Genomic DNA, 14151 nt, shown 5'->3' on the forward strand with positions numbered 1-14151 from the left:
AGTTTGGGTATTACTCTTTATAATTGACCGAGCGAAGTGAGGTCTGAGATTCAAGTCGACGGTTTGGCATTTCTCTCAATGTCTAAATGTTTAAATGTTTGAATGTTTATATGTTGGGCATTTACGGCGAAACGCGGTAGTAGATTTTCATTAAATTTGACAGGTATGTTCCTTTTTAAAATGCGTGTCGACGTATAGGCCTATACAAGGTTTTTAGAATTTTTGCATTTCAAGGATAATATAAAAAGAAAAAGGAGCCTCCTTCATACGCCAATATTAGAGTAAAAATCAGACTATAGAATTATTCATCATAAATCAGCTGACAAGTGATTACACAGATGTGTGGAGAAGCCAGTCTATTGCTGTATAGATCTATAGTTTCAATCAGGTACTTGTGGATGAGAATACTGCGTGAGGTCTACTGTTCACAGAACTACTAGTATTATAGGTTGTAGCACAGATAAGAAGAAGAAACTGCCTTTATAATTTTGGTGCTAAAAAGTAAAAATCTGGTGTGGCGCACTCACACAACTTTCCTTGCCATTATGAAAATTGATCACCTGACGCTAGTGTTCCCGCGCATCTTGAGCCAGCTGGTGACAGGGCAATAACCCTGGAGACACACATCATGAGGTCTGCTATCTCTTCATAGTGAATGATTTAATAGAATCAACAATAATTTGCAATTGAATAATCACATTTTCTCGAATTTAAAGCTTATTTTCAATTTTAGGTGAAAATGTTACTGAACATTAATTGTAGAGATTTTCATGCTCAATCTACTCCACTTTATTTTTTTTGTTTCAATTGTATCTGAAGCCTGATAATTGGAAATCTATCTGCATTGATGGGGCGGAGCTCCTGAAATTTTTACAGATATGGGACTTGTGGCAGTTGATACAGTTCATCAATGACTATTTTGGGTATAAATTTTATCAAAATCGTTGGAGCAGTTTTTGAGAAAATCGCGAAAAACCATGTTTTTGACAACATTTTCGTCATTTTAGCCGCCATCTTGAATTGCATTTGATCGAAATTGTTCGTGTCGGATCCTTATACTGTAAGGACCTTAAGTTCAAGTCATTCCGTTAATTGGGACATGAGATATCGTGTACACAGATGCACATACACTCATACACACACACACACACACACACACACACACACACCACACACACACACACACACACACACACACACACACACACATACATACAGACCAATACCCAAAAACCACTTTATTGGACTCAGGGGACCTTGAAACGTATAGAAATTAAGAAATTGGGGTACCTTAATTTTTTTCGGAAAGCATTACTCCTTACCTATGGTAATAGGGCAAGGAAAGTAAAACCGTTGATTTGATACTGAAAATATCGATCAAAAACATTGATGGCAGTAAAGTATCGGTGGCCTTCCATCGATGTCAAAAATATCGGATATCGACCAAAAAACATCGATATTTGCAAAACATCGATGTTCGATACCAAACACTAGGTTTGGGTATTAGTTGCTTTTATAAAGCCTTGCCGCCTAAAGGTGGCGGTTCGCGCCGCGACAGAGACAGGAGACCGAGACAGGAGACTGAGACCAGCGACCGCGACAAGTGTCTCGGTCTCTTCGGCATGTACTGTAGGTCGAGACTGAGACCGAAGATCGCGACAAGTGTCATCAAGCAAACGCTCAGTTCAAGAGACTCTGTCGATGAAGTCAGTGGTGTTTTGTGTCGTGATGGAAAACCTAGTAATTAAGCTGTTATTGGAGGAAGAAGAAGACGATGATTTGCTCTTATATTATTATTACAAATACAAAACTCGATATTAGAGTAAAATTAACCAATTACTTCACGTCACAGCAAGGAGCAGTAGACTGGCAAGAACATCATGTCACACGGCTTGTTTGAACTGATTCCACACCACCTTTTCATTCCTGTTATATGTTTCCTTCCAAATATCAATTTTTGCAAAATAAATAAAATAAGAATGACTCACCTGTTTTATTTATACTTTCAGCTATGCTTTTCCAAATATTGTCCTTCAAATGTTCGTCTCTGTAGGAGTCTAGTTGTGCATTGTATAGCGGAGGGTGCTGCCTGATTAGTTCAATCAGATTCTCACAGTCTTCGTCAGAAAAACTCATTTTTAAACACTAAACACGTGTGCTTTTACGAGCGCGACGGAGACACTACTGGTCCGGAGCAGCGACCGTCTCGCTGTCTCCTGTCTCGCGTTTCGGTCTCCTGTCTCTGTCTCGCTCGCGAACTGTCGCGTATACATTGACTAATGTCAAGTGACGGTCGCGGTCGCTGGTCTCAGTCTCCTGTCTCGGTCTCCTGTCTCTGTCGCGGCGCGAACCGCCACCTTAACATGAAGGGGCTGGAGTCGAAGAGATTCAGAATGGAGTTGAAGAGGGAGGCTTACAGCTTCTATCCCATTTCTGAGTTCTACGATCACTTTGCCGGCACCATCAGAGAATCGACTTCAACTCTAACGATTCGTTAATTCATTAAATTAGGAAAATGAATTTCAGTGAAAAATTGACAAATTATACCTGTTTCACAGGAGGTCACAGGATGAAATAAACTAAACTTAAATTGTTGGACTCTTACTGCCAATGTTATAGCTCAACTATGAACTATAATAATAATAATTTCTCTGGATGTTGGACGACACATCCAGAGGAGTTTATTCATAAATTCAGGAACATTACATATTATTTTCTCATACATTTTCAATGATATAACAATATTCAAGGTTTACAAAATGATGTCAAAATGAGTCTGCTGAGTATCAACTCTGTTGAGTATTAATTCAAGAAGTTGATAAGAGCAATATAAAATAAAACAATATAGAACAATATTATATGGGTACTACCAGCGTCACACAGCATCACGGGAAAGAACTACGTGGGCTATCGGCTTGAGATAACAGTAAAAGTTGCGACATAAACGCCCTATACAATGGCATATCTACTTATGCTATTGTTTCTCTATGGCAATAGCATAGCCACCTCTAATACAAGGCCCTGGCCTACGATATTGCAACGTCGCAGTGTAGGCCTAGAATCTAATACATGTTTGGTGAAATAGCTATTTATGTAATAAGAGCGTAATGCGCGACTCTATCGCTCGCGCAAAACAGTTATCACGCGACGCGAAGCGGAGCGTGATAATTTTGCAAGAGCGATAAAGAAGCATTACGCGCGAATTACCGAATTACATACAAATTTTTTTCTACAACTGCCCAAACCTGTTAAATTACTTATATCGACGGAGTTGCAATTACCGACTTTTTAGGTTAAGATCTGACTTTTTGGCGAGCTGCTTTTCAATCAGCTGATTAGGAAGCGTGAAGAAACTCTTCTGCGTATGCGCGAATGATTTGGGAGCGTAAATTAAATCTACTGCGCATGCGCGGATGGTTAGCGAGCGAAAAAGTAGATTCTCCTCAGAAATAAGCTGTTTTACGAAGAGAATTGAGTGTGTAAATTCTTTCTTTACGCGCAGTTGTAGAAAAAAGATATGCTGGCATTTTTTAAAATCTTTTTCACCAATCGTGATTTCCCTGTGGTTTATTCATCGTTATTGGTTGTTAATCTTTTGTTTGACTGGCCACTAACGGTAATTAATAATTAGTTGTTTTTGTGTAGGCATTGCCAAAACAGGTAGTGGTAAGACGGCTGCCTTTCTGTGGCCCATGTTGGTGCATATTATGGACCAGAAACAGCTGGCTGAAGGGGATGGACCTATTGGGCTTATTCTGGCACCTACCCGCGAATTATCACTACAGGTAAGATTTTATAAAGAAATACAGGTACTGTAGGGGGTGATTATATCAATATTCAACAGATATGTTAGCGAGTTTTATGAAATATAACTAATCTAATCTTATCTTCCTTATCCTCTAATTTTTTCAGTCAGGTCACTCCTGTGATCCTATTTCACAGGGTACTATGGGTACGTTGAACTATAGAATAGAATAGAATTTTATTGGTCTTAGAATATTCAAATATTTTGAAAGTAAGTTAAACAATAAGGCCGGTTACAGAGCTCGACCGACCGTCAGTGCGTATGCACCATCCTGACCATACATCAGTTTTTCTGACTCACAAAATGGACGCCATTACAGATTGTTTAATTGCAGCTTATTATCTTCGTAAACGAAAGATTAAAAAACGTAGGTATCAAGTTCACCCGATGGTCGCCCAAAGAGCATTTCAAAGGGAATTTCGTACCAATATATACATCATTGCTTGGGGCGAAGATAGGTTTTTCAACTACCTCAGAATCTCCATAAGAAATTTTGATGAGTTATTTCGAGCTAGTATCACCATTGGGAATACTTGCAGTCACTTTAAGCTACGGATCAAATTAATGTAGATAATATTAATAATATATGATTTTTTTTCAATAAAAAGTTTAGAAATGTATAGAAAAAATCTGGTGTGGCGCACTCACACAACTTTCTTTGCCGTTATAAAAATGTATCACCAGACGCAAGTGTACACGCGCATTCCAAGTCTACTATTCAAAGATCTGCCAGCTGGTGACAGGACAATAACGCTGGAGACACACGTAGTCTGCTATCTCTTCATAGTGAATGATTTAAAAGAATCAACAGTTGCCAACAGTTTGCTTTATTGGATAAACAAATTTTCTCGAATTTCGAGCTTATTTCCAATTTCAGGTGAAAATGTCACTGAACACTAATTGTAGAGATTTTTATGCTCAATCTTATCCACTTAATTTTTTTTGTTTAAATTGTATCTGAAGCCTGATAATTGGGAATCTATCTGCATTGATGGGGCGGAGCTCCTGAAATTTTTACAGATATGGGACTTGTGGCAGTTGATAGAGCTTATCAATGACTATTCTAGATGAAAATTTGATCAAAATCGTTGGAGCCGTTTTTCAGAAAATCGCGAAAACACCTGTTTTTTACAACATTTTCGCCATTTTAGCCGCCATCTTTAATTGAATTGGATCGAAATTGTTCTTGTCGGATCCTTATGGGGGAAGAACCTTAAGTTCCAAATTTCAAGTCATTCCGTTCATTGGGTGATGAGATATCGTGTACACAGATGCACATACACTCATACACACACACACACACACACACACACACACACACACACACACACACACACACACACACACACACACCACACACACACATACAGACCAATACCCAAAAACAACTTTTTTGGACTCAGGGGACCTTGAAACGTATAGAAATTTAGAAATTCGGGTACCTTAATTTTTTTCGGAAAGCAATACTTTCCTTAACTATGGTAATAGAGCAAGGAAAGTAAAACTCTGAATTCAAATATGACACTATTAATTGAATTCATTCATTATGCTATTCAATTCAATATCAGCTGATTGTCGGGCAGAGGTGTCAGCACATTAGTTATGCTGCGATCGGGCTACTGATCAGTACAGCTCTGAAAGATTCTATTTGTTTTAATAGCGCGTCAGTCGACCGATGGAACGGATGCGCACGAGCTCGACCGATGACTCGTACGCTGTATAAAACGCATGGTCCTGACCGTGCGCGTGCGTGCCGTCAGTCCTGCTCTGTACGGATACATGGAATATCTATGGAAAAGACAAGCGCGACTGACGTACGCACTGACGGTCGGTCGAGCTCTGTAACCGGCCTTAGATCAGTATCAGTACGATACGTGATTTCATATCTATATATTAGATATCTTATACAATAAGATATGAATCACATAAACCGATTCCAATCTATTCTAAAATAGTCATGTACGTTGTACAAACATTCATCAATTAACACTGTTTTCAATTTTTTATAAATTGTGTGCATGTGAGTACTTTCAAGTGGTCAGGTGTGGAGTTATATAATTTGATAGACGTTAAGTGCCAGTTTCTTTGTGATTTGTAGAATTAGTATGACTGTACAATAGAAATCTAAGGGCCAGTTGCACGTCCGTCTGTTAAATATGGACAGTAACGGCGATTAACAAATCAGCGTTAGTTTTACGGATTCATTTCTGTTTCACCAAGATCGGTTAGTTTTTAATCCCGATTAAGTTTACCGGTTAACTAACAAAGATTTTAACGGTTTCACAATCCGGCAACACTGTAATTTAACTGACACAAAATAATTGAGATTATGTTATTGAAGCGGTGAATTTGAAACTGAAAAAAATATTAACAAACGAGATCATGGTCCAATATTATTAGACAAAGAAAAAATGAGTTTCAATTCTAATAAGAGAAAATATTTACATTATAGAAAGCTGATAAATGATAGGTATGTTTTAAGATAAAAATAGGTTAATATATGTTATTGAAGCGGTGAATTTGACCATTCAATACAGAGGCATGCGCTCATGCGCCATAAAAATGCTCTGTCTGTCGCCAGTGTCAAGTGCTATGCTGCTAACAGACGACAACAGATCGAAAACTGACCTCTAAAATCAGAATCTAATTTCGATTGCTAATATCAGCTAAATACACTTCCCTATTTTATTAATGAATGAAATTCATTCATATATTTAGCCCATACTTTGTATTTTTTAGTTTTTTTTTTACCAAAAACTAATAGAAAGACAGCTATCAGTAGGTACCTAACCGGCATTAGTTGGATTTAATTCCCCGTGAATGTCCTGTTAGAAATCTTTTACGTCGATTAGTTTAACCAGCGTTATTTTTCGATTTTTACCTTTGTGCAACCAAATTTTCTTCGTTTCAACTAATCGCGGTTAAAATGGTGCCAACTAATCAGAATTGAAAATTGTTTACGCCGGTTAGTTTAATCGGCGTTATCGCTTGAAATTTCTGTTTTGTGAAACCAAAATTCATCGGTTAGCACTAATCTCGATTAAAGTATAGCATTTAATCGTGATTAAACGTTAACCGACGTACGAAAAACGGGGGGTAAGTTTGTGACCTCCTTCTTGTATTCAAGCTATGGAAGCTATTAGAATCATACTTAATCAAATTGCCTTGTACATAACATAATGGCCCATATGAATAAAACCAGAGCAAATGCTCATGAGCAAGAGCATGGAGCATAAGGTTTTGCTCATGAGCAAAAGGTAGAAGCAAAAGCATTTGCTCATCTTTATATGAATAAGCTCTACCTTATACTCTTACCTTATGCTCCTGAACTCTGGAGCAAATGCTCACGTATTTTAAAGATTTTTCATCAGCTGATTCGCTTTTGTAGCCTTACTTTGTTTTTATAGCTCACGGAAGCGCTAAATATGCAAGTAGGGTGCACCGCTTGTGTTTGCGTCGTCTGCTCTGTTTTCTATTTATGAATAGAGTCTTAGGTTAGTTGAGTTTAGAATTTTGAAATAATAGCGTGAAAAAATGTCATCTCTTTAATAATCTTCAGCATATTCTTATAATATCAATAGGCTTCTTATAATCGTCTACACTCTCATCTTCTTAAATGCCTATTTCCTATTGTGTGATGGCTATCTTTATAACAGGTAGATCTTTTGTATTTATTCTTAAGAGTTTTATAATTCTCAACTATTGGTTGTGATCGTATCTGGTATAGTTTCCTCTTCCTCATACGAATTAGTTGAGCCATTTTACCATGAGCAAAAGGTGATAAGCTGCTCTAGACTAGACTCATCTTTTTTGAAGCACTTGCTTCAAAAGTTGAGCAAATGCTCTAGTTTATTCATACAATTTTGAGCAAAAGCTTTTACTTTTGAGCAAATGCTCAAACTATTTTTTTGATGAGCATGAGCAAAAGGTTTTGCTCACGTTTATTCATGGAAAATGAAGCAAATGCTCCATATTTTAGAAGTATAAGCAAATGCTCAACTTTATTCATATGGCCCATTATTTTTAAGACATATAACGATGGCAACGTCAAGCTTGGAGCTTGTTAATGAACTATCACAATGATGAAAATTATAGATTGATCTGCTATTTTTCTTGTTCAACAGATCTACAACGAAGCAAAGAAATTCGGCAAAGTGTACAATATGAGCGTGGTGTGCTGCTATGGAGGGGGGTCGAAGTGGGAACAGAGCAAGGCCCTGGAGGGGGGAGCAGAGATTGTGGTGGCCACTCCGGGCCGGATGATAGATCTCGTCAAAATGAAGGCAACCAACCTAACAAGGGTCACCTTCTTGGTGCTCGACGAAGCTGATAGGATGTTCGATATGGGATTTGGTGAGTAGTACAATAAAGAACGGTAGAAAATAGTATACAAAATTTCACCCATAGTCGAAATATTACCCACAAAAAATATGAAAAAAAAGTTTCATCACGTATGCACAAGCCTACAGTTCATGTGGGTATCACTTTAAGAGCCAGAACAAAATGATGCTATATTTGACTAATTTAAGAATGTATAATAATTTATAATCAACTGATGAAATTCTGGCACAAGTGTTTTAGAGCCGGTTTCCGAGCTCGGGATTTAGCCAAGTTCTAGACTTTAAACTGCTGGAGTCAGAAAATTTGCTTTCTGGAACGGGGCGTAGTCGCAGTCGACGTTTAAATTAAATTTCGAAAAAGTAGAAAATTGACCACAAAATAAAATAAAGAGAAAGTAATGTAAAGTTTCAGCTATTTTGAATTATTTAGGAATGTTTCATTTCCCAGGGATGAGACCTAGTGCAATCGATTTTTTATATCATAAACCTACTATGTTCCAAATTTCGTGAAAATCGTTAGTGCCGTTTTCGAGATCCGTTAGACATAAATAACCAGATATAAATAAATAAAAATAACCAAATATGAAAATATAAACAGATATACAGAAATTGCTCGCTTAATATAATAGGATGTCTTGTTTTCTTGTATCATTTTCTGAGACAATAAATGATTTTGATTTAATTTTTTCACTTCACAGAACCGCAAGTGCGTTCAATCTGCAATCACACGAGGCCCGACCGGCAGACATTGCTGTTCAGTGCAACGTTCAAGAAGCGCATAGAGAGGCTGGCCAGGGATGCACTGACCGACCCCGTTCGCATAGTGCAGGGAGATGCTGGAGAGGCCAACTGTGACGTCACACAGCTGGTGCACGTCATGCCGCAGGCCAACAAACTGCAGTGGCTACTCCAACACCTGGTCCAGTTTCTGTCGGCCGGCAGTGTGCTCATATTTGTCACCAAAAAGGTAATCTATACTATAATAAAAGAAAGTGTCACCCTGGTCATATGGGACATATATACAGAATGTTTCAGAAGTAGTGTCGAACATTTTAGGGAATTGTTCCTGGATGATGGGAGACTAAAAATGTCGTATTTGAAGTGTCCAAAACTCAGCGGTTATCCTGAAGTTGAGTCCTTATAGCATGAATATTCATGCCAAATTTCACATCAACTGTTGTGTTGATGTGAAATTTGGCATGAATATTCATGCTATAAGGACTCAACTTCAGGATAACCGCTGAGTTTTGGACACTTCAAATACGACATTTTTAGTCTCCCATCATCCAGGAACAATACCCTAAAATATTCGACACTATTTCTGAAAGACTCTGTATAATAATATTCCAGTCAATGAAAGGTTATAGAGGGAAAAGTTTGGTACACAATATTTGACCTCGCAGTTCTGTTTAGGGCAGTAAGGAGGTAAACATATCAAAAGTCCTCACCCCTACCCCTTGTGCTAAGGGGGTGGTGGTGTTTTAAAGGTACCATTTTTTGGTTTTTCGCATATAACTCGAAAACTATGTATCTTACAGACATAACTATTAAATACAAAATTAAAGCTCACATAATTTCCTGCAATATTCATCTCTTAACTTTTTCCATATCTTCTCTAGTTTTCGAGATATCCGCTCTTGAAGGTGTATCATTTTTGAAAAAATAAACACGTTTGCCTCCAATTTTTTTATATTCCAACTTTTTAAACATCGATAACAAAAATCCATGCTGATTATGAGCTTATAGAGCATTAAATTCTCTTCAATTTGATGTATAATTTCACACTTTTACGCATTTCTCTACATCTGTTGCAGGGAAGTTTAGTGTTTAGTGTGAAATCTCCAGTTTTTCAACAATAGACCATTGAATAAGGAATTTGGAGGGAATGTTTTGTACACAATTTTTGACTTTGCAGCTTTGTTGAGACTAGTTAGGAGGAGAATATATCAAAAGTCCCCATTCCTAACTCATATGCTAAGGGGATAAGGGTGGTTTAAAAGTTGCATTTTTCAGCGTTTTGCTTCCACGCTCATATCTTGAGAACAATTCGTTCGTTCAAACGACATAAATAACTGTTCCAAAATGAAGCTTGATAAAAAATTCTCTACACTTTTTTGCCTATGTACCAAATTTGAACATTTCTTGACAATAAGTTCTTGAAAAAGTTGAGAAAACGCAGAAATACGTTGTAAAAACGCAGATTTTGGGCGTATCTTTCAAATCCGTTCTTAGTGCGCCTCTAGATGGCCAACTGAACATACAAGCCAAATTTGAACGTATTTGCTTGAGTAGAATTTTAGGCTCAACTCACACTTAGGCGACTCAGGTCAAGAAGAGACTCAACTCTAGTGGAGAGCATGTGTTTCCAAATGGTGACACTCAGACCAGTCGATTCTAGTCTCTGGAGTAGATCATTATCAGGAGACTCCTTGGAAGAGCATTTTTCACTTCATAAGTGTTTCTATGATTCAAGTTTCAAATTATAAAAAGTATGAATAAGTAACACAATATAATCATAGTCGTTCACTTATTTCACAAAATGTCTTAATTATTTACAGATGGAAATTACTGAGGTATTGCAATTAATGCTGTAAGGCTCAACTGACACTTAAGCGACTCAGGTCAAGAAGAGACTGGACTCTAGTGGAGAGAATGTGTTTTGAAATGGTGACGACGCAGAGACTAGAATCGACTGGTCTGAGTGTCACCATTTGGAAACACATGCTCTCCACTAGAGTCGAGTCTTTTCTCGACCTGGGTCGCCTAAGAGTGAGTTGAGCCTTAGTTCTGTTGATTATGAACGAGTGAGTGAGTGAATCAGTGCCATTTCGCTTTCTTTGACCGAGTGAAGTGCGGTCTAAGATTCAAGTCGACGGTTTGGCATTTCTATTAATGTTTAACTGTTTATATGTTGCGCATTTACGGCGAAGCGCGGTAATAGATTTTCTTGACAGGTATGATCCTTTTTTAATTGCGCGTCGACGTATATACAAGGTTTTTTGGAAATTTCGCATTTCAAGGATAATATAAAAGGAAAAAGGAGCCTCCTCATACGCCAATATTGGAGTATAAATCAGGCTTTAGAATTATTCATCATAAATCAGCTGACAAGTGATTACACAGATGTGTGGAGAAGCCAGTCTATTGCTGTATTTCCATAAGGTCTATAGTTTCAATCAGGTACTTGTGGATGAGAATACTGCGTGAGGTCTACTGTTCACAGAACTACTAGTGTAAAGTTTCAGCTATTTTGAATCATTCAGAAATGTTTCATTACGTCAAGGAGAAACGTTTCCAATTTATTATAGAAATGAGAAAATAGAGATTGTCATGAAAACTACGACTACGCCCCGTTTTGGAAAGCCAATCTTCTGACTCCAGCTTTTCAAAGTCTAGAACTTAGGTAATTCCCGAGCTCGAAAACCAGCCCTAAATAGGTACCTATTTTTTTCATCTTTCAAGTTCTATGAATCATCATCAACACTAGTACTAGTAGTTCTGTGAACAGTAGACCTCACGCAGTATTCACATCCACAAGTACCTGATTGAAACTATAGACCTTATGGAAATACAGCAATAGACTGGCTTCTCCACACATCTGTGTAATCACTTGTCAGCTGATTTATGATGTACAATTCTATAGTCTGATTTTTACTCTTATATTGGCGTATGAAGGAGGCTCCTTCCTTTTATATTACCCTTGAAATGCAAAATTTCCAAAAACCTTGTATATACGTCGACGCGCAATTGAAGAAGGAACATACCTGTCAAATTTCATGAAAATCTATTACCGCGTTTCGCCATAAATGCGCAACATATAAACATATTAACATTTAAACATTAAGAGAAATGCCAAACCGTCGACTTGAATCTTAGACCTCACTTCGCTCGGTCAATAAATAGATTATAATTTATTTTTTAATATTTCAGTTGAACACAGAAGAGCTAGCCAGTACACTGACATTGAAAGAGTTCGAAGTGCTTCTGCTGCATGGAGATATGGACCAAATCGAGCGAAACAAAGTCATCACTATGTTCAAAAAACAGGAGGTCAGCATTCTGGTTGCCACCGATGTTGCAGGTATGTAACCATTATTTAGTGGTTCGGAGCCCACCTAGAACCATAATATTCTCAGTAAATTAGATGTTTTTATTATATACGAAATGTGTATAAGTGGATTGTCGATTTGATAGAACATTCTTATGTAAGACAACATAATTAAATAAATAAGTTTCTACATAGAAAAAAGATAGCATGAGAATAATTTATCTCATGTTATAGGTCGTTTAAGTTAACCTGAATTATATAATTTAAGCCGTCAATGGGCCTTACAACTGTCATATTTCAGCCGGCACCAACAGTTTAACGTGAATATGAATTTTCTGCTCACTTTTCTGTCAATATTTGCAGTTGCAGAAGTCTTCGGGGTGAATTACAGCATTTAATTAGGATTTTCGTTTGATAATCATTAACGATTACATGCACAATTTTTACTTGGCTTGCCCTATTACCTACCATAGGTAAGGAAAGTATTGTTTTCCGAAAAAAATTAAGGTACCCTAATTTCTAAATTTCTATTCGTTTTAAGGTCCCCTGAGTCCAAAAAACTGGTTTTTGGGTATTGGTCTGTATGTGTGTGTGTGTATGAGTGTATGTGCGTCTGTGTACACGATATCTCATCTCCCAATTAACGGAATGACTTGAAATTTGGAACTTAAGGTCCTTTCACTATAAGGATCCGACACAAACAATTTCGATCAAATGCAATTCAAGATGGCGGCTAAAATGGCGAAAATGTTGTCAAAAACTGGGTTTTTCGTGATTTTCTCGGAAACGGCTCCAACGATTTTGATCAAATTCATACCTCAAATAGTCATCGATAAGCTCTATCAACTGCCACAAGTCCCATATCTGTAAAAATTTCAGGAGTTCCGCCCCATCAATGCAGATAGATTCCCAATTATCAGGCTTCAGATACAATTGAAACAAAAATAAAAGTGGAGTAGATTGAGCATGAAAATCTCTACAATTAATGTTCAGTAACATTTTCACCTAAAATTGAAAATAAGCTTTAAATTCGAGAAAATGTGATTATTCAATTGCAAATTATTGTTGATTCTATTAAATCATTCACTATGAAGAGATAGCAGACCTCATGTGTGTCTCCAGCGTTATTGTCCTGTCACCAGCTGGCTCAAATCTTTGAATAGTAGACTTGAGATGCGCGGGAACACTAGCGTCAGGTAATCAATTTTCATAACAGCAAGGAAAGTTGTGTGATGCGCCACACCAGATTTTTAAAATATGTACCCATATGTATGGGTAGCATTTTGCTGTGCATTCAATATTCTTATTTCTATTCACTTTTCATAATACACTAATGAATTCTGATTGTTTTATTTTCAGCTCGAGGTTTGGATATTCCCCATATAAGGACTGTAATCAATTACGATGTAGCTCGAGATATAGATACTCATACCCACAGAATTGGTCGTACCGGTGAGTAGAATACTATTATAAGTTAATTTAAATGAATGGTAATCTATTGATTTAATTGTGTTGATTCAAATAAATGAAAAACACAAACAGCTCTAATCTTCAGTGGTTTCTATATATTTATTCATTCTTAACTATATATATTTACTTTTTTCTATGGAGGGCACCCCTTTAAATAAAATAGAATTAATATCATGTATTATTTAATATTGTACAAATTAATATAAACTATAGTGGGCTTGAATTATCGATATGAGTTGAACGATATTTTCTCGCAGATAATCTATCCCCTAACACTATCAATTAAATGCTAACAGCATAATTCTATATTCGATAATTTTTGCACTAATTGATATTTCTCCTCAATGTAATCCTCATTCTACTATAGTGAGGTCCACGTTATAATGGCAGTGGAGAAAGATAGGAGAAGAACATTGCCGATCCTCACTGTCTTGTCAATGCCTTCTTGACGGTAGCTGATAAAGGTTTATTGATGTAATATTAACTGT

At 37.1% G+C, this 14151-nt stretch overlaps 1 protein-coding gene across 1 annotated transcript in view; it reads left to right on the forward strand.

The window, feature by feature from the left end:
- The window catches only part of LOC111062348 (ATP-dependent RNA helicase DDX42), a 53588-nt gene that overhangs the window by 27730 nt on the left and 11707 nt on the right, over positions 1-14151 (forward strand). The window contains 5 exon segments of the mRNA XM_039440995.1: positions 3646-3785; positions 7930-8158; positions 8844-9112; positions 12076-12226; positions 13553-13645. Of these exon segments, the coding sequence (XP_039296929.1) occupies positions 3646-3785; positions 7930-8158; positions 8844-9112; positions 12076-12226; positions 13553-13645 (882 nt within the window).

This window comes from Nilaparvata lugens, chromosome 14 (genome assembly GCF_014356525.2).
Source record: "Nilaparvata lugens isolate BPH chromosome 14, ASM1435652v1, whole genome shotgun sequence".
In the NCBI taxonomy this organism is placed as follows: domain Eukaryota; kingdom Metazoa; phylum Arthropoda; class Insecta; order Hemiptera; family Delphacidae; genus Nilaparvata; species Nilaparvata lugens.